Below are 22,671 nucleotides of genomic sequence, written 5' to 3'. Positions count from 1 at the left end.
TCTACGGTACGTGTTATGTAACTTGATGTTCCTCAACATTCAATTTGTAATCTATTTGGTCAGTATAAGTAGAACTTCATCGGTGCACAAACTTTTCGTTTTCTTTTAGTCTTCCAGTTTTTAATTCATTTTAAATTTTAAATTCATGACCAAGTAATTAAGTTTTTAGTTACGACTTTATGCTGTTGACAGAGAAGCGTTCGATAACAACTCAGCAGGGAAAACACAGCCGCCAGCTGGGCGACCTGCTGCACGTGACATTTCGCGGCCTCAGGTGACGCAAGTTGGTACTAAACAGCCGCAGTCTCAGCTAATGAAGCGCTACGTCCTTGAATCACTACCGTGCATTTGGTTAAGTAATATGTTCTATAATGAGATAAAGTCGAAGATATTCGCTCACTAATAAATTGTTTCACCGGCCATGCCAATTTATTAGAAGCAAAGGCAGATCAATGCCCCTAGAGGCTAACTGAATATCATGAAATCAGTCTTCTTATACTGTTCGTAGTACAATATTTCGCATTCGCTTGTTTTGAGTATGGTTTTCAACTTGTTCATTCTTTTAATTTGCTTACTATGTAAGTGTTTTCTGTGTGTCGGTTTCCCTTAATATGCAGCCACGACCAAAGGCATCGCCGGCCGTTGTGGCTGAGCGGTTCTAGGCGCTTCAGCCTGGAACCGTGCTGCTGCTACGGTCGTAGGTTCGAATACTGCCTCGGGCATGGATGTGTGTGATGTCCTTAGGTTAGTTAGGTTTAAGTAGTTCTAAGTCTAGGGGGCTGATGACGTCAGATGTTAAGTCCCATAGTGCTTAGAGCTATTTGAACCAAAAGTATCTTTCTGTAACAAATGACTGCTTTCGCAACTGACGGCAGGATTTCATGCTGCTCGCATTCGGTCTGATAAATTCCAGATTCGCACGCACGTTTTTTCTGCCATAGGAACGAGAAATTTCCCCATGCCTTACAAAAGAGATGCAAAAAGCAGCAAAAAGGTCACAAATGAAAATATATGTTAAAAGACACAAAAACATTCCAGTAATCATCGTTTCGCAAACGAGCCGTTTCCGAGACATTTAGGAATGTGTGGTCACGAGCCACCACTGACTTCAGCAGGGAATGTTCTGGTTGGTACAAATATACAGGGTGCACATTAATAGAACCGACAAACTCCAGGGATGGAATGGAATGGAATGGAAATGAAGGAAAAAAGGCCCTATAAACATGTGTTCGAAAATGCATCGTTGCCGCGATACATGGCGCTGACGATTGAAAAATCCTCTGACCATGTGCTGTGTGTTCCTAGTGTGTTGCAGGCTGTGTGACGCAGCGTACTGTAAGCAGAATGGCCTGCTATTTATGTCGGGTACAAGTCGAGATTATGTTTGTGTAGGGCCAAGCAGATGGAAACAGTCGAGAGGCAGCACGGCTATGCCAAAACAAGTACACTCACAGACACCAACCACGCAACACAACATTTCAAGCCCTTTCTGGGCGTTTGTACGATCGTGCGTCCTTTCACACAGACGAATGTGCAGGGAAAAATCGGACTGTGCAAACACCATATTTGGAGGACCTGGTTCTACAGGGTATTGAGACGAAGCCTAGTGCAAGTCCCGCCAACACGGCGTAAGACAAAATATGATTATGTGTATCCTGCGTGACAGCCTCCGCTATCCCCATCACCTGCAACGAGTGCAAGCATTATCAGCAACGGATTCCCCTCTACGGGAAGAATTTTGTGGATGGATTTTGCACCAGACCGTCAAAATTATGGGGTTTCTGTCATCAGTCCTCTTTACCGATGAAGCAATATTTACCAAAACTGGCATCACCAGTCTGGATAATCGTCGTCTGTGGGCTACAGACAATCCTCGGAAAATGTTCGATGCGTGCTCATCAGCAATGGTTCAGCATCAATGTGTGGACAGTGATTCTTGGCGACCACACACTTGGACCGGTTATTATTCCACAACGCCTCGACAGAGGAACGTACAGCTTCCTGCGGAATATTCTGCGTGGGCTGCTTGAGAACGTGTCTTTGGCAATACGACAGGTTGTATGGTTTCCGCATGACGGAGCACCACCCCACTTCAGCATTACAGTTCGCCTACACCTCAACAGCATCTTCCCAGCACGTTGGATAGGAAGCGGAGGCCATGTAGCATGGCCTATTAAATCGTCAGACTTAAACCCCTTGGATTTTTAGCTCTGGGTGCATCTGAAAAGCTTTGCATACGTTGTACTAGTTCCTGATGTATAGACCCTTCAACAGCGTGTTGGTTCAAAAATGGTTCAAATGGCTCTGAGCACTATGGGACTTAACATCTGTGGTCATCAGTCCCCTAGAACTTAGAACTACTTAAACCTAACTAACCGAAGGACATCACACACATCCATGCCCGAGGCAGGATTCGAACCTGCGACCGTAGCAGTCGCGCGGTTCCGGACTGAGCGCCTTAACCGCGAGACCACCGCGGCCGGCAGCGTGTTGGTTCAAATGGCTCTGAGCACTATGGGATTTAACGTCTGAGGTCATCAGTCCCCTAGGACTTAGAACTACTTAAACCTAACTAACCCAAGTCATCACACACATCCATGCCCGAGGCAGGATTCGAACCTGCGACCGTAGCAGCAGCGTTGCTCCGGTCTGAAGCACCTAGAACCGCTCGGCCACAGTGGTCGGCTGTGATCGTTCAGATTTAAATTGTTCGTAATTGTTATTCCTAGGCATCTAGCTGAACTGACAGTCTTTATATTTGTGTGATTTATCCTGTAACCAAAATTTAACTGATTCGTTTCAGTACTCATGCGGATGACCTCACACTTTTCATTACTTGGAGTCAACTGCCACTTTTCATACCGTACAGATCCCTTGTCTAAATCATTTTGCAATTGGTCTTGATCTTCCGATGACTTTACTAGACGGTAAATGACAGCATCATCTACAACCAGTCTAAGATACCTGCTCAGATTGTCACTTACACAGATTAGAACCAGCAGAAGGCCTATAAAACTTGCTTGGGGAAAGACAGGCATCACTTCTGTTTTTGACGACTCTCCACCAGCTACTACTACGAACTGTGATATTTCTGACGGGAAATCACGAATCCAATCGCACAACTGCGACGATATTCCATAGGCACGCAACTTGTGAACTCATGAACTGCGCACTTTACGTTTGAGAGTACTCCATGCGGAAAAAAAACGGAGAATTTGTGTCAGTAACTTTGGAAGCCAAATAAAAGGGCGTTTTCGAACTTGGACCATATTGGCTTGTTAGTAGCCATCAGCAGTAAGATGTACAGATTCTTCACCATGACTGCCACATTCCGACACTATGGAGCATGGGTTAAATTTGACTCCAATTAGACGAACGTCGAATCGGATATAAAAAGTAAAATAAACGACGCACCACGAAGTAATTTACCGAAAGCAACGGGAATCGGTAGATGTACTGTACCTGTACAGACAGACAAATTAGCGCAATTTCAGAAAAATGGATGATTTATTCAAGTGTAAGAGCTTCACAGACTCAGCAATTCAATAAAGCGTCGGTCTATGTCTCGCCGTTGTGCAAGCAGTGATTCTGCGTGCCAATGATTGATAGAGTTGTTGGATGCTTCTTGAGAGATATCACGCCAAATTTTGTCTGGCAGGCGCGTTAGATCTTCAGAATCGTGAGATGATTGGAGGGCCCCGCCCATGATACTCCAAACGTTCTCAATTGGGGAGAAATCTAGAGATCTAGCGAGCTTACTGGCAAAGGTAAGATTTGGCAACCACAAAGAGAAGCAGTAGAAACTTTAGCCGTCTGCGGGCGGACATTATCTTGCTGATATGTAAGCCTAGGATAGATTGCCACGAAGAGCAACAAAACGGGGCATCGAATATCGTCGATGTATCGCTGTGCTGTAAGGTTGCAGCCGATGACAACCGAAGGGGCCATGCTATGAAACGAAATGGCAGCCCAGACCATCCCTTCTGGTTATCGAGTCGTATGGCGGGCGACATTCTTGTTCTTATGCCGCCACTATCTGTGGCGGCTGCAGACATGTCTTCAGCGTAGAATCTCATTGACTGCAGTATAATTGTTTTCAGTGATGAGCCCCGACGATCAGCGAAGACGCTATACGGCTCGACAACCAGGAGTGATGGTCTGGGTTGTCATTTGTTTTCGTAACGGGATCCCTTTGGCTGTCGTCTGCGGCACACTTACAACACAGCGTACGTCGATGATATTCTACACAGCGTTTTGTTGCCTTTGTCCGCCCCGATAGCTGAGTGGTCAGGGCGGCGGCCTGTCACGCCTAGGGGCCCGGGTTCGATTCCCGGCTGAGTCGGAGATTTTCTGGGTTAAGGGACTGGGTGTTGTGTTGTCCTCATTCTCATTTCATCGTCATCAGTGGAAGGCAACGGGAAACCACCACTGGAATCACTTCCCTAGACGCTCATGCGGTGGACCTCTCTGACGAGGCTTCCCCCATGACAAGACCTGACAGAACACAAAATAAGTTGTTGCCTTTCATGGCAAGGCATTCCTGGCATAAATTTCAGCAAGATAATGTCCGGCCGCACACGGCGAAAGTTTCTACTGTTTGTCTTCATGTTCGTCGAACCCTAACTTGGCCAGAAAAGTGCCGATCTGTATCAAGTTGGGAACGTTTGGAGCATTATGAGAAAGACACACCAACTTTCTCGAGATTAAGACGATCTAACGGGCTAATTGGACAGAGTTCTGCATGATATCCCTCAGGAGGACATGAAGTCAACACCAAGTAGAATAACTGCTTGCATGAGCGACAGAGGTGAAACAACGCGTTACATTAGATTAGTACTGATTAGGACAGCACTTCGAGGTCAGTGGCGGATCGCAACCACACACCACCATTTATCTCGCAAACGGCTCGTTTGTGGACCTGTGTTTACCGGAACGTTTTTGATTCAGTAATCATATATTTTCACACGTGCCAGCTTTCGTAATTAAGCCGGCCGAAGTGGCCGTGCGGTTAAAGGCGCTGCAGTCTGGAACCGCAGGACCGCTACGGTCGCAGGTTCGAATCCTGCCTCGGGCATGGATGTTTGTGATGTCCTTAGGTTAGTTAGGTTTAACTAGTTCTAAGTTCTAGGGGACTAATGACCTCAGCAGTTGAGTCCCATAGTGCTCAGAGCCATTTTTTTTTTCGTAATTAATTATGCTACACTGTGTATAAGGACGAAGAAATAAAGAACGCGAAGGCTTTTTTCGAAACATGTATTACTATTCCATGTAACTTTCTACATCTAAATCTACATGGTTACCCTGTAATTCACACTTAAGTGCCTGGCAGAGGGTTCACCGAACCATTTCCATACTACTTCTCTACCATTCCACTCTAGAATGGAGCGTGGGAAAAAGGAACACGTAAATCTTTCCGTTCGAGCTCTGATTTCTCTTATTTTATTATGATGATCATTTCTCCCTACGTAAGTGGGTGTCAACAAAATATTTTCGCATTCGGAAGATAAAGTTGGTGATTGAAATTTCGCAAATAGATCTCGCCGAAAGAAAACCGCCTTTGTTTCAGTGACTGCCACCCCAACTCGCGTATCATATCAGTGACACTCTCACCCCTATTGCGCGATAACAGGAAACGCGCTACTCTTCTTTGTACTTTTTCGGTTTCCTCCGTCAGTCTTACCTGGTAAGGATCCCACACCGCGCAGCAATATTCCAGAAGAGGACGGACAAGTGTAATGTAGTTTGTCTCTTTTGTGGGTTTGTCACATCTTCTAAGTGTTCTGCCAACAAAGCGCAGTCTTTGTTTCGCCTTCCTCACAATATTATCTATGTGGTCTTTCCAATTTAAGTTGGTCGTAATTGAAATTCCTAGGTATTTAGTCGAATTGACAGCCCTTAAATTTGTGCAATTTATTGTATTGCCAAAATTCATCGGATTTCTTTTAGTACCCATGTGGATGACCTTGCACTTTTCTTTGTTCAGTGCCACTTGCCATTTTCCTCACTATACAGAAATTCTCTCTAGATCATTTTGTAATTGGAATGGATCGTCTGATGATTTTACTATACGGTAAATTACAGCGTCATCTGCAAACAATCTAAGGGGGCTGCTGAGATTATCACCTAGATCATTTATATAAATCAGGAACAGCAAAGGGTCTATGACACTACCTTGCGGAACGCCAGATATCACTTCTGTTCTACTCGATGATTTACCGTCTATCACAACGAACTGTGACCTCTCTGAGAGGAAATCACGAATCCAGTCACACAACTGAGACGATTCTCCATATCGGTCGCATTGTCGGCGTGTGAGAATGAGGTCGCCCCTCCCCTCCGCCCTCCCAACCCCCCCCCCTCCCCACTGCAACGCTCGTACTGCAGTCGCAACTGGGACTCAGGCCTAAATGCGGCGATACATAGAGATTAGGACGAAGAAGACCATCATACTCGCTGAAAATCAGGAAGGCTTAAAGAAACTACTGGAGACCAAACTCGGACTAACTGTATGAAGACATCTGCACATTTAAGGACACCAATTTATTAACATCCTTCATAATTATGTTGTATCTTGTTATCGTAAAAGATTTTAATCAACAGATGAGAAATGCATAATGATTCATCATTGTTAGTTATTGGAATGGAGGTAACACAAAGGGATTGTGAAACATTCTACCACTTTTGTCAGCTAGTTAACGCTTCTCGCCTTAACAGAAACAGTTTTTTACTTTAGCTTTCCCATACAAAAGTAATACATCGCTGAGTTATCAAATAACTGAATCTTTTGGTCGCCCAATATATTTGCCGGTAGTCTAATAATCAAAAAATGGCTCTGAGCACTATGGAAATTAACATCTGAGATCATCAGTCCCCTAGTACTTCTAACAACTTAAACCTAATTAACCTAAGGATGTCACACACATCCATGTTCGAGGCAAGTTTCGAACCCGTGACCGTAGCGGTCGCGCGGTTCCAGACTGAAGCGCCTAGAACTGCTAGGCCACAACGGCCGGCTCTAATGATCATAATAATAATAATAATCTGTGAGAATATTACATTAATATATGAAGCATTTCAGCATTCACTGAAATTAGCATATCACTGAAATACGCGCCGGCCGAAGTAGCCGAGCGGTTCTAGGCGCTACAGTCTGGAACCGCGCGACTGCTACGGTCGCAGGTTCGAATCCTGCCTCGGGCATGGAATCCTTATGTTAGTTAGGTTTAAGTAGTTCTAAGTTCTAGGGGACTGATGACCTCAGATGTTAAGTCCCATAGTGCTCAGAGCCAATTAATGAGGATCAACGGCAATGGCGAAATGAGTATCAAACAGAGGCTTCGACACGTTTAACGATTTGTCGCATTCGAGACAAATTTGAAGCCGAAGGCTGTGTTAAAGATGTACACAACCTGTAACAGTAACAAGTCTAGCTAACTCCCGTCGTGTGTTACAACAATTCACTCGCTCACCACAGAAGTCTGTGAGACTGGAGTGAGTTGCTCTAGTGTTAGGCGAATTTTCAAGACAGCAAAGTGGAAGTGCTACATCCCACGACTGCTACACACAATGAACGAGGGCGACCCAGATCTTAGAATGGAGTACTGCGAGTGGTTTACTAACATGGTGCGCAACGATGAAGAGTTTGCAGAGATGATTGCGTGGTCTGGTGAGGCACAGTTCAAACTCAATGATACAGTAAATCGCCACAATTGCATCTACTGGGCCGCCGATAATCCGAACGTGCATGTAGACAAAACCGTGAATTTGCCGGGAGTAAATGTGTGGTGTGGGTTGTCTTACCGGGGCTTGATTGGGCCATTCTTCTTTGGCGGCACAGTTACCGATAAGGTGTACCTTCAGAAGCTTCAGACATCCATTTTACCTGCCATCCAAGAATTGTATGGAGACGGAAGAGTTTACTTTCAACAAGATGGTGCCCCAGCCCACTACCAAAACCGTGTTAGGGCGTGTCTCGACGAAGATCTACAAGATGGATAGGCCATAGAGGTGCTGTGGAGTATCCACTACGTTCCCCAGACCTAACGCCTCTGGACTTTTACCTGTGGGGAACACTAAAGGACGTCGTTTATCGACAAAAGCCACGCACATTGGATGAAATTCGAGAATCCATCGTACATTCATGTGCAAATATCCAACTGAACACGTTGCAGTCAGTAGTTCGTGCTGCAGTTCGGCGGCATCGTTTGTGTGTGGATGTTAATGGTGACGACTTCGAACACCTACAGTGATATCTTTAAGTTGAACTTTAAGCTACACTTTCACCAAAAATGAGACAACTCCTACAATTAGTTTGCAAGTTATGGACTTTTAAACAGTGGATGCATTGTTTTGGACCCCTCTGTATAACCATCTTCCCTTCAGTTGATGTATCAGTGTCAAAACTTTCTTTTACACTCCAAAGGTGGTTTAGGTTTTGTACACAAGAATTTAATGCGCAGTACGGTGGCCAGGAACTGTATGTCACCACGTATCTCTCATTTTTCTGGTCTCACCATTCCCAGCTGAATAACTCACAATGAGATGGCTACGGCATGCAGTATGTATTTGCAGACCTATTAATTTATATTGCTTTGTTTACTTCGCGAAGAAGTCGTGAGGTATTCCTTACAAATCCCCATCAAAGGTTTCGCAGAAAACGCTGTTACGGAATGGACGGTTGTGGTAAGCGGCGTAGTAATGAAAACAAATACAATTGGCTGCCCTGACTTTTTCAGTGCTTTTTTTCTTCTTCCGCTCGCGCCATCTCGCCATCGTCATTGCCTTGGGAGCAGACGATGGGGCCAACAGTCGCCGCATCCTGTCGCCGTATTGGCCAAACAGCCCCCAGGGTCGCTTAACACAGCTGGCACGTGCAGCGGGGCGGTGCGACGCGATGCACGGTCTTAGCACAAGTCATCGCGCGGAAGTCATCTCGACAGCCAACGGCGTTCGCTTTCGCCCGCAGCGAATCGGAAATAACAGACGCGAAGGCGCGCCGAGTTGTGTTCGCTGCAGACGTAAGAAAAGGCAGTCAGAGATGCGCCGACTAGATTGGCACTACGACGTGACCTTGGCGAGCGCAAAACGAAATGTAGTTTCCGTTTTGTTTCTTTCGTTTTTTTCTTTTACACAGTGCGTGACGTCTAGCTGAAGGAAACATCACGTGTTACGTACAACCAAATCCTATCCTTAGTTTCAGAGAGCAGGGCCGTACCGAAGTGATTCTGCGCCCCTGGCACAACTGCCATGCTGGAGCTTCCACCCTCCCACCCCCACCCCCCCACCCCCCTCTTAGTAAGAACTTCCAGACAATTTTTTTTTCTACACACACTTTGTAAAGATTACAATGTTCTAAATGTGTTTAATGAAAATGAAACATTACTGAAAAATATTACTACAATGAACCATACTGATTAAAAATATTGCGCACTACAAGTTAAATGTATCACTCTAGTAAATGATTTACAAATTGTCTAAACTTTATAAGGAAACCGAAAGGGAAACAAAATTTATATATTTCTTTTTACAGTTACTTTTCTCTGGTTTTACTATAATGAATAAATAACTGGTTTCATTACTTCCTCAACAAGTAATAACATTTCATTTTAGATCTTCCTAGGAATTATGGTTCAAATGGCTCTGAGAACTATGGGACTTAACATCTGTGGTCATCAGTCCCCTAGAACTTAGAACTACTTAAACCTAACTAACCTAAGGACATCACACACATCCATGCCCGAGGCGGGATTCGAACCTGCGACTGGAGCGGTTACGCGGTTCCAGACTGAAGCGCCAAGAACCGCACGGCCACAGCGGCCGGCTAGGAATTATGTTTTCATTATAGAATTTAATTTGTGTTTTCTTGGTTTGAGCAAAGCAACTCATTGATTATGCCACTGAAATCAGCTTTCGTTGATGTGTTCAGATCTATCGCCAAAATAGGTAAATTTGACAGCCTCCTTGCACTTCTTTCAACTTAGCTAGATTAGATTTACTTTCATTCCAATTGATCCGTAGTGAGGAGGTCCTCCAGGAAGTAGAACATGTCAGAAAAAACAACAACACATGATAAATATTTACAACTAACACAAATAAGCTAATGTACCATTCCACAGGTCCCAAGTGGAATGATCGTCATTTTTTAACGAACACTATATGAAAGAGTCATTTTACAAATACTAATGCACTGAATTTAAAATAAAAATGTTTTTTTATTTATTTATAAGGTAATAAACTTGTAATACAACTACTATAATACTTATTTACAATGAACACATTACTGCACTGTAATGGTGCAGAAGTTAGATTGTACTTACACACACACACACACACACACACACACACACACACACATATTTACAACGAACACATTACTGCACTGAAATTGTGCAGAAGTTATATTGTACTTATATATGTACAAATCAGTTGGTTTTACTGAGAAATTCATCAATGGAGTAGAAGGAGTTGGCCACCAATAAATCCTTTAGGCTTCTCTTAAACTGAATTTCATTGGTTGTTAAGCTTTTTATGGCTGCTGGTAGTTATTGAAAATGTGTGTTCCTGAATAATGCACACCTTTTTGTACAAGACTAAGTGTCTTTAAATCCTTGTGAAGATTAGTCTTATTTCTAGTATTGATTCCATTAATTGAGCTGTTGGTTTGAAAAAGTGATATATTTTTAATGACAAATTTCATTAAGGCACAGCGACTAATAGCTTCTGTAATATAAGGGCTGTCATATGAAAACGAGACAGACTATACAGGATGTAACGGGCATGAGAGCAGATATTTCTGTTGGTGAATGAGAACGGTGTACTGAACAACATCAGATTTACGTCATCTGCAGACTAATAATTATATGTCTTAGGTTGGAATGTCGAAGTATATGTGACAAGAGTATGCCATTAATGTTTATTTTCCCCTGGATATTATGTCAGGTGTTGCAGTGTGGACACTTTAACACAAAACGATTGGCGTATACTGACAGGCGTAGTTCACATAGTGGTGCAGTTACGGCTGTGCAGTAAGCTTCAGGTCGTAAAGTTTGCGGCGTGTTTATGAGAATACTGTTCGGCACAGAGAAAAAAGAACCCACACGCTGATGGGAACGTATTAAGGCAACACATATAAAATTACCAGCACTTGTACCCGTTACACCGCCGCGCGGGATTAGCCGAGCGGTGTTAAGGCGCTGCAGTCATGGACTGTGCGGCTGGTCCCGGCGGAGGTTCGAGTCCTCCCTTGGGCATGGGTGTGTGTGTTTGTCCTTAGGATAATTTACGTTAAGTAGTGTGTACGCTTAGGGATTGATAACCTTGGCAGTTACGTCCCATAAGATTTCACACACATTTGAATATTTGAACCCGTTACACCTTGTATAACGGCCGTGGCGCGACATTGATGACGCAAGTAGGTGTGCATAGAAGGGTCCTCTGTTGGGAATCAGAAAGGAACAGCGTGAACATTCGCCGCTGTGTCATTTGTCCCTTTAGACGTGCTCGACGTGAGGTCAGCGAATCGTGTGTGCTTCCGACTTCACTATGCAGCGCGGGGAAGAAGAAAATCGAGGTGTGGTGCGGTTTTTGACTGCGGAAGGAGTGTCAGGAAATGAAATAGATTCCCGAATATTTGCAATGTATGACGAACACATATGTCACGTGAACTTGTGTTTGCGTGAAATAAACGATTTCGAGAAGGTGGGGTATCACTGAAAGACAACATTCAACCAGGAGAGGCTCATCGTGTTGTTACCCCATCTGACATTGCTAGCCGGCCGATGTGGCCGAGCGGTTCTAGGCCCTTCAGTCCGGAACCGCGCTGCTGCTACGGTCGCAGGTTCGAATCCTGCCTCGGGCATGGATGTGAGTGATGTCCTTAGGATTAGTATAGTTAGGTTTAAGTAGTTCTAAGTCTAGGCGACTGATGACCTTAGATGTTAAGTCCCATAGTGCTTAGAGCCATTTGAACCATTTGAGCTAAAATGTGCACACCTGGGTACAATCATAGTCCCGTAGGCAATCGCAAACTTTTTTGATGAAGGCATTGACCGCCTTGTCTCACAGCGGGATGAATTTATTACCAGTTATGCCGATTACTTTTGAAATAATAAACAGTTTACCTACTTTTCTTCTATGTGTCGCGTAATGAATTATTTTCACTTACATAGCTGATTTTCTGAGTTTGGGATCAGGAAAAGCGATGTAGCAGCACGAACTCCATTGTTGAAAATGAGTGACTTGTGTAGGCGGCAGCTATGTGAAACAAGCGTACTGTTGCCATATAACCAAGCTGTCGATAGGTGTCTGATTGGCAGTTTCTTTTTTATGCTACTTGAACGAAGTGAAGCCGTAGAAGTGACACGCAACAGTCTGCGGGCCGAGGAAACAGCTTCCTTTCGCAGGCAGAGAATAGGACGAAGTGCAGAAGAACTCACATACCTCTTCCTATTAATTCTGAAAGTGATTTCCTTCCTTGGCTCTGTTTCCTGCCAGATTTTGAGCCCCTCTGTGCCTCCGCCTTATATCGCCTCTGCCTCGGCATTGCTCCGCCCCTGACAAATACGCTGATACGCTGTTGCACTCACTTCTGTTCGTTATAATGAGTGGGAGCACCCGCTGACTGGCACACACGTACGAGGTGTAGTCATAAATTTTTAATTATCACCCCAATAAATAAAATCCGGTAACTATATTTTTGTTCGCTGAAACGAGTCTGCAGTCCTGGTACTCGCTGAAATCCACGCAGCACGAAACGGTATCGTGTCGTTATTCGATTTCTGCTTTTGCAAGGGAACTACGCTGCAACAATACGTGTTGAACTGGTGGAAGCGTGCAGCAACAACGCACCATCATATGACAGAAGATGCTTTTAGTGTGATCAAAGAAGACTAAATGACGATAAGCGAAGAAGCAGAATATTTTTCTGCGAAGAACCAGGAATCACAAAAGAAGTGAAGATTCTGGTGTTCTATGATCGGTAATAGCGGAATAGCGGAAAAATGAATTTTTTTATTTATATTAGGGACTGAATACCTTTGAAGTCAAGATGGCAAAAACAAATCTTCTTTACTTGGATTGATTACTAGTTTCAGTTAATAATCTAGCCGTCTTGTTAGTCGAAACTAGTTATCAGCCTAAATAAAGAAGCAACAAAGATGTGCCATAAACGTAAACCAGGAGAGGGGTGACCATGGTGAGTAACTTGCTTAGTCTTCAATTTGCTGAACTAGTTGTAGACGAAGGAACTGTGATGCAGAGAAAACTAGAATCCAGTACTCTTTCATTTACTACTCCATTTTTACGCGTTTCGGCGTTAGCCGTAATCAGAGCACATGTAACACAAACGTATGGAGGCACTTGAGGACTAGCATATAGCAAACAGCAGGTATAGAAAACAGTTACAGAAAAGACACATGGAGCAAAATGGAACCGTACTGTACGACTTATTTTATAGTTATAAATAGTTAATTGTGTTTCTCTTCTTCTTCTTCTTCTTCTTGAGGGCACCGGGTGTCAGCTTGAATGTTGTGTGGCACCAGCTAGTGACCACGCCATTGTACGGCTCTGTACTCACAATCTGAATTCCGTGTTTGCTCAAGTTCGTTGGAAGTCAGCCATGTAACTATGTAATCCTATGGCTTTTATCCGAAGCAGGGTAGGTGTTCTTTTGTAAAATTATAGATGTTTCTAGTATTAATGTAAAGTATGGTTCCATTTTGATACATTGTCTTATCTGTAACTGTTTGACGTACCTTCTGTTTGCTAAATACTATCCCTAAGTGTCTGCATACATTTGTGTTACGTATATTCCATTTTTTTACACACAGATGCTGATGATGGCTAATACCGAAAAGCGTAAAAACCGATTAATAAATGAAGCAAAGTTAAATTCTCGTTTTCTCTGCATTGCAGTTCCTTCACCTGCGACCAGTTCACTGAATTACAGACTATGCAACTAAAGTAGAGCTCTTATGGACCTTCACGTCATAGGTTTTCCATCACTGAGATACATAAGAAATTTACAACAAATCGCTGATCTCCTCAACTTGGGAAAAAGTGAAATTCGGTCACAAATCAGTTTCAACATTTTGCACGTTACAAAAGCTCTTGCCCGCAGGGATCCGCGACTGCTCACGCACATTCAAAAATCCCGCGAGACGGAGGCAGCAGATGAATTGTTACAGCTGTGTGAGACCAATTTTAGCCGTCTGATCAAAGTGGAAGAGTGCTGGGCCAAGGTCCCGAGACAAAGGAGCAAACCAAGCAGTGGGATAAAGGCCAAGACCCAACCACCATACGGCAACGTGACACTGGGTATATTCTGGAACTGCCGAGGTGTCGTGCTAACAGGTTGGGAGGCAAACCATCACAGGAGCATACTACCGTAAACTCCTGACGAGTTTACGGAAGGCTGTCAAGACGTAGCGTCGCGGAAAGTTGCCCAAGGACGTGGTTTTTCTCCGCTACAACACCGCATGCTATTCTGCAGGAGCCGCGCGGGATTAGCCGAGCGGTCTTGGGCGCTGCAGTCATGGACTGTGCGGCTGTTCCCGGCGGAGGTTCGAGTCCTCCCTCGGGCATGGGTGTGTGTGTTTGTCCTTAGGATAATTTGGGTTAAGTAGTGTGTAAGCTTAGGGACTGATGACCTTAGCAGTTCAGTCCCATAAGATTTCACACATTCCTATTCTGCAGGACGCAGTCAAACATGCTGCTCCTTTGAACGAATAAATTGTGCCTCATCCCGGTATTCTCCTGACATGGCATACAGTGACTCCTTCCTCTTCCCTCGGATGAAAAAACCAGTGCGTGGCAGGTGTTGCGGAATGGCAACGGGTTGATGTTGCAAGGATGAACATACAAAATGCAGGCTACTCCATCCAGCGTTAGGCAAAATGTTTTGCGATGAAGGACGAATATGTAGAGGACTAATATAATCACGAGCTTTTGTGGTAGCCACTTGATGTTTTCCGAGTGACAGTTAAAATTTTATGTCTACCCCTCGCATATGTTCTCCGCAGGATAATTTCAAGTAATCGACGCACCCCGTACATCTCTCAAACATTCTGTCTGCGGAGAATTGTGTCTGACTTTTTATACTCTTCTTTTTATTTTAGACACAATAATTCAGTAACATAACGTAATAACAACGGTAGTCGATTTCGGTCATACGTTGGTCATCTTCAGATTCTACAGTGGGAAGTGGCGAAAACTGTTACATTAAAATCTTAAAATCAGGTACAATTTTGCCCGTTCCACTTGGAACTAGCGTAAATCAGAATTCTTATTTGATGAAAAATAATGGCTATCAATTATTTTTTCCAGTTGTTTCCTCTTTTGTCTCAGTGTCGCTTTTCTCGTTGTAATAAGTCAGGATAGCAGTTACTGGTATCTGACCTAGCTTGTCATGCCAATTAGTGTGGGTTTCGTGTTCTGTGTTACAGGGTACCGTGACTGAGCAAAAACATGAAATTACGCCATCACTCGCTGAAATAGTCATGAAACTAGCTAAAATCATACCCAATTTGATCAATATGCTAAAAGGTTGGGAGATTCGAAAACTGCTTTAATCTTCCACCCATTTTACAGAATGCAGAAACATATTTAAAAAAAAAAGTTAATGTCAAAGGTTCCATGCAGTTATAGGTTTCTTTCTTAAAGTCAATACAATAATTTATCCAAATAATTTCAGCGTATAGCTATTGCGTGTCATTTCATCTGGAAGATGGCCTATCATTGGATCATTATCCTTGAGAGAAATTGTTTTGACTGAAACAATACACTCTCGGCATTTCACAGACGTTTCTGGAAATGAAACCGATGAGCAGCATTGCACACCATAGAACTAACTACGAAATGTTGTTGTTGTGGTCTTCAGTCCAGACACTGGTTTGATGCAGCTCTCCAAGCTGCTTTATCCTGTGCAACCTTCTTCATCTCCCAATACCTACTGCAACCTACATCCTTCTGAATCTGCTTAGTGCATTCATCCCTTGGTGTCCCTCTACGATTTTTACCCTCCACGCTGCCCTCCAATACTAAATTGGTGATCCCTTGATACCTCATAACATGTCCTACCAACCGATCCCTTCTTCTAGTCAAGTTGTGCCATAAAGTTCTCCTCTCCCCTAGTCTGTTCAATACCTCCACGTTAGTTATGTGATCTACCCATCTAACCTTCAGCATTCTTCTGTAGCACCACATTTCGAGAGTCTTCTTGTCTTCTCTTCTTCTCTAAACTATTTATCGTCCATGTTTCACTTCCATAAATGGCTACACTCCATACAAATACTTTCAGAAACGATTTTCTGACACAAATCTACGCTCGATGTTAACAAATTTCTCTTCTTTAGAAACGCTTTTCTTGCCATTGCCAGTCTACATTTTATATCCTCTCTACTTCGACCATCATCAGTTATTTGGCCACCCAAATAGCAAAACTCCTTTATTACTTTAAGTTTCTCATTTCCTAATCTAATTCCCTCAGCATCACCCGGTTTAATTCGACTACATTCCATTATCCTCGTTTTGCTTTTGTTGATGTTCATCTTATATCATCGTTTCAAGACACCGACAATTCCGTTCAACTGCTATTCCAGATCCTTTGCTGTTTCTGACAGAATTACAATGTCATCGGCTAACCTCAATGTTTTTATTTCTTCTCCATGGATTTTAATTACTAATCCGAATTTTTCTTTTGTTTCCTTTACTGCTTGCTCAATATACAGATTGAATAACATCGGGGATAGGCTACAACGCTGCCTCACTCCCTTTCCAACCACTGCTTCCCTTTCATGCCCCCCGACTCTTATAGTTGCCATCTGGTTTCTGCACAAATTGTAAATGTCCTTTCGCTCCCTGTATTTCGCTCCTGCCACCTTCAGAATTTGAAAGAGAGTATTCCAGTTAACATTGTCAAAAGCTTTCTCTAAGTCTACAAATGCTAGAAACGTAGATTTGCCTTTCCTTAATCTATCTTCTAAGATAAGTCGTAGAGTCAGCATTGCCTCACGTGTTCCAACATTTTTACGGATTCAAAACTGATCTTCCCCGAGGTCGGCTTGTACCAGTTTTTCCATTCGTCTGCAAAGAATTCGTGTTATTATTTTGCAGCCGTGACTTATTAAACTGATAGATCGGTAATTTTCACATCTGTCAACTCCTGCTTTCTTTGGGATTGAAATTAAAATATTCTTCTTGAAATCTGAGGGAATTTCGCCTGTCTCATACATCTTGCTCACCAGATGGTAGAGTTTTGTCAGGGCTAGCTCTCCCAAGGCTATCAGTAGTTCTAATGGAATGTTGTCTATTCCCGGGGCCTTTTAATATATGCGTTTCCTTTTTTTTTCGTTATATACCTGTACTAAAGTATTTGAAACAATGACACACAGTTTTTCGGTTCAAAGAACAACTTAAATGATTACTAAAATAACAAATGGAATTCTGTCAGTTGTGTTAAAGTAAATGATGGATGCCAAAAAAGGAAGAAAAAGAAAATCCAAACAAAACTGAAAACGTAAATGTCTCGTCAGAATTACAAATACTGTTCTTTCACTGTGAATTAAACTTCCAAACACTCACAGGGACACATACAGCGATACACTCACAAAAACATTGTGTAAAAGACATCGTAATCAGTAGTTTCGTTTTCTTTTCAGATATCGGCTATGGACTACGGCCGAAGGGGAAGAGTTCCTCCGGCAGCTCGAGTAAGTACATTCCTCATCTGTATTCCTCATGTAACAAAAACAAAAACAAAAAAAAACAAAAAAACTCCACAATGCTCCTCTCTCGAACTATCACTGTCTGCTAATGAAATATTCCTTCATATCCTTGCAATGAATCACGTAACTAAAATTTTAATGTATCTTAATCAAGTATTTTTGTTTTTTCCTAATTTGTTTGCGCTACCTTTCACTCCTGTAAAAATCCATTTTTCGTTTGTTACAATTCATTAGAGATTTTAATATTATTGTTCTTAAACGTATTTCAATTGCTTAAAACTAATTATTGTAGGTTCAGTAATTTATTTTGTATACCTCAGGAGCCGTCAGGTCATACAGCGATGTTAATAACTCCGATGCTTATAATGAATTATCGTAAACATTATGTTCAATGAGTTCACGGAACAGTGGAATGGACTGTCTGAATTTTGACATCGGTTTGACACAATTTGTCAGGCCAAACATGTCTGACGAGCATAACACGCAAATGACCCAGTAATATTCTACATGCATTTCTCGCAATGATAATTTCAAATTTCAGCGACCCTTCATAGGGTACCCATACTCAAACTGCACAGAGTCAAGAGGTGTAATAGTATGGCGTTGTAGGTAAGAGTGCAGTAATGTAAATTAAATTACGGCATAGAGAGTGTGTGACGTAGGTTCTTCTAACATCACACAAAGTGTATGCTCCCTTGACTCACTTGGAAGTACAGGATTTTTCAGGAGTAACATGCAATGCTCTGGGAAACGGAGTTGCTGGGCATAATGCACAACAAATTTAATATCAATTGATTATTTATCCCGAACGGGTGTCCAGCTCTAGCTGTTTGTAAGCATACGTTACAGATCAAATATTCGTTTCTTCTTGTCATTCATGAGTCAAACATAAATAGAGACTTCTTGTTGAAAGAAATCTAAAAATATTTTACCGCAAGATTTCTAAAAATTCAAGTGTTTCGCCTTAAAGTATTAATTGACTGTTTGAGGAGGATTACCTGCTGGACGTAGAGGAGGATTATCTACTGAGTGGTGCTAAAGGCACCCAAAACACGTACTTCATCGCACATAAAAATTTTGCCATACGCTTTACCAAATGCATAACAAGAAGTAATAGGTCGATGTCTGAAGCTATGAGTGATTACAGAACAGGAACTCCATCACCAATAGACTTGCTGAGAAGTTGTACACTTGCGTCGGTAATGTAGAATACTTCCGGCGTTCTGCAGCTACGTAGATAGCCGAGAAGTCATAGCAATATGTTGCCTTAGCCCTGGCAACTTGCCGTGCAAAAATAGCAAGTATATAAGTGGCATTTATTAATCTTAGTTTTTCCACTTTATGTTCAGTGGCAAGTATGCGAGTCAGTTCAATCGGTCATCTGAGATAACGATATCTAACATTCGTTTGCACGCCAAACAGCCCGTCATCTTTCAGAGTATACCACTTACTCACAGAGGAACGAAACTGAGATTTCGTATCGGTAGTTCCACATGAGTTTTGGTTTCTTGGAGCCAAGGAACACGTCTCACGTGTAAGGCGGATTACGTTGCGGATGAACGGAGTTTCATCACTCACACATATTAGTATCATCAAACGAAAAGAGCGTTAAGCCCAATAGAAAAATAGTATACAGTTCCAATGTCTTATTTGCGTAGCTTTTTCTCACGCTGAAGATGAAATGATAGTCTTTCATTACGCTGTGTTTCCCATACACGTATCCGTGCAACACAGAGGGCGTCAGTAATTAGTACGGCTGCGACGACATTCATCAATCGTGTTCACAACTTCACGCACGTTTTGTAGTAGTCCTCGGTCAGATGACGTGCGTGAACTTGGACGTGTATCAGTTCCAAGATATGTCACGCTAAATCTGTCAAACGCTCCTTCGCCTTGGAATACAGCGCTTAGGATAGCGTAGGCGGTGCTCTCCCACGACTGGTGTCAAAGTGCAGTCGCGGAATCTGTAAGGAATTGTTAGCATGGCTACATTTTGCATTTGCTCATACATATAGAGCCTTGCCAGCATTGCTACTGAACACAACTAGTATTACAACATACCGTAGCTTTTTCTTTATAATACGCAGTCCTCTTGTATTTATTCACGGTGAATGCTGTTTGCATTTTCCTTATGACTTTGTAGTAGGATTTTTTGGTGAGGAAGGGGTAGAGAGTAGGGGTGGTTGCTGAGAGAGTGAAAGAAGCCCCTCCCAGCATAACGACTAAAGCGTTAAGGGAAGATAAGTAGGCTGAGGAGAAGACAAGAGAGTACACGAGGCCCGTACTCGGTGCTTTACACTGAGAGTCTGTGAAAGCGGACGTGGAACACCCACATAACTAAGGTATAATTGTTTCGCTTAATTAAAACATGTAGACTTATGCAATAATAACACACGTTTCTTCCGCAGACCGCAGTTGCTACTGCAATGATGTGATAATGTTTGATCGGAAGGGCTGGCACTAACCGAGAAAAAGTCCTCCCAGATCAACGTCCTTAGGCTCCTAACGATTGAAAATGAAGTACTGACTGCTGAAAAATCTTGAGTGCACTGTAAACTCATTTCCATGGCAACACACTGTTGTGAACACTACAACAGTGTTACTGCCCGAAACAGAGGTTGTTGCAATGTAATCCGTAATTTAAAATGTCTGTTGCTTGAACAGAAACGAGAAATTAATGTTCAGTTTCACACAGTGAAACTTCGACAGGAGTTACCAGCAGACTATTCTGAAGATTTCTTGCCAGACTAAATAATATGCCCAACCGGGGCTCGAACAACGAACTTTGTCCTTCATGGACAATGCTCTCACCGACTGAGCTATCCGCTCACTATTCCACCGCAGCCTCTCAGTATTTGCCAATACCTCTCTCTTACCAGCCAAACATCACAGAGAGTCCCAGTCCAGTACACAGTTTTAATCTGCCAGGAAGTTTCAAAGAAGAGCACACTTCGTTGAAGAGTGAAAGATTCATTCTGGAAGCAACGCTCTAGTCTCTGAACGAGCCTTTTCCCCGCTGCATCCCTTCTTCCAGGAGTGTTAATCCAGCAGAGTGTGCAAGGGATTCTCTGTGAACCATTTGATCCAACCGAGGAGAACTCCACACTTCAAAAATTCCACAGGGACGGATTCGAATCCAAGTAAAGAACACAACATTAATATGATACCTAAACTAAACACAATTGAAATGTCGTTAAGAGTACCAGGATTATGTCTCAGACCTTGTCTCAGTAATGGATTCGTATTCAGAAAAAGTAGCATTATCGTATACTACAACTTTGCGCATTCCTCCTGTGCACATTATATAGTATCTGGGTCCGTATTTATTACACTAAAGGGTGCTTATGTTTCGGTAATCTTTTTAAATGGAGATTTATACGTTTAACTAACTGTAGCTCTAACATCTAACATCTTGTTAGGTACTACGGCAGAATTAGGTTACAAGCCCATACTAAGGCTGAGGTAAATTTCCTACTATTGGGTGTAGACACTTAAAAATGATTTTATATGTCAACATCTAAAAGGAATGTACTGGGGATGACCCACAATGTCGACAGCTCTAACATTTCATTAATTCTTCTTGGAATTCAATCAGATTGTCGACACCCAACTGGTTAATGATGTTTCTGCATTCCTATTACCCATAACTTTTTTAAAATGCAAGCTGCTAGAAAAAAAAGTGTCACCTGTTACTACAGGAGGTAGTATTGGTCAAAACTAGAAGAAAAGTTACTATAACGATATGTCTGCAAACCAATACCTGTTGAGATATGGGCTGAAGATCCGCTGTTAACAGCCTGCATTTTATTTGCAGGAGATGGCATAGTAAATTACCAAAATACGCATGTTTAGGGAGGCATAAATCTTCAAATATATAAGGTGGCGAGACAGCAGAATCGCTTCAGTATCAATGCATCATATGAATTGTCGGTGACCTACTGATGGCTTTATACGCTGTACCAGACAGATTACACTGAAAACGTCGTCGGATAGCGATATGCACACATACAGGTGGCGGTTGTATCGCATATACGAGGTATAAAAGGGCAGTGTAAAAGGGCAGTGCATTGTCGTAGCTGTCATTTGTACTCAGGTGATTCATGTGAAAAGGTTTCTGAAGTGATTATGGCCGCACGATGGAAACAAACAGACGTTAGGGAATTCCTAGATAAACAGTGTCAACATTGTGCCAAGAATACGAAATTCCAGGCACTACCTCTCACCACGCACAACGCAGTGACCGGCGGCCTTCACTTAACGACCGACAGCAGCAGTGTTTGCGTAGAGTTGCTAGTGTAACAGACAAGCAAAACTGCGTGAAGTAACACCAGCAATCAGTGTGAGACGTACGACGAAACGATCCGTTAGGACATTGGTACCAAGTTTGGTGTGGTGTTAATGTGCTGTCGCAGCAGACGACCCACGCGAGTGCCTTTGCTAACAACACGACATCGCCTGCAGTGCCCTCCTGGGCTCGTGACCATATTGGTTGGACCCTAGACAACTGGAAAACCGTGGTCTGGTCAGATGAGTCCCGGTTTCAGTTGATAAGAGCTGATGGTAGGGTTAGAGTGAGGCGCAGATCCCATGGAGCCATGGCCCCAAGTTGTCAACAAGGCACTGCGCCAGCTGGTTGTAGGACCATTATGGTGTGGGCTATCTTTACGTGAAATGAAGTGGATCTTCTGGTCCTACTGAACCAATCATTGACTGGAAATGATTATGTTTGGGTACTTGGAGAGCATTTGCAGCCATTCATGGACTTCATGTTCCCAAACAACAATAACATATCGCCAGGCCACAATTGTTCGCGATTGGTTTGAAGAACATTCTGGACAATTCGAGCGAATGACTTGGCAACCCAAATCGCCCATCATGAATCCCATCGAACATTTATGAGACATAAGCGAGAGGTCAGTTCGTGCACAACATCCTGCACTGGCAATACTTT

General features: G+C 42.9%; 1 protein-coding gene across 3 annotated transcripts in view; it reads left to right on the top strand.

Annotated features, from left to right (window-relative positions):
* Positions 1-22,671, top strand: part of LOC124600233 (uncharacterized PE-PGRS family protein PE_PGRS54-like) — a 58,556-nt gene that overhangs the window by 14,810 nt on the left and 21,075 nt on the right. For all 3 annotated transcript variants that reach the window (XM_047136146.1, XM_047136143.1, XM_047136144.1), the window contains exon 2: positions 17,655-17,705. In XM_047136146.1, the coding sequence (XP_046992102.1) occupies positions 17,655-17,705 (51 nt within the window). The remainder of the gene's footprint in view (positions 1-17,654; positions 17,706-22,671) is intronic.

This window comes from Schistocerca americana, chromosome 1 (assembly GCF_021461395.2).
Source record: "Schistocerca americana isolate TAMUIC-IGC-003095 chromosome 1, iqSchAmer2.1, whole genome shotgun sequence".
NCBI classification, from domain to species: domain Eukaryota; kingdom Metazoa; phylum Arthropoda; class Insecta; order Orthoptera; family Acrididae; genus Schistocerca; species Schistocerca americana.
The sequence above is the reverse complement of the archived record's forward strand: the minus strand, read 5'-3'. Positions and strand labels throughout refer to the sequence as shown.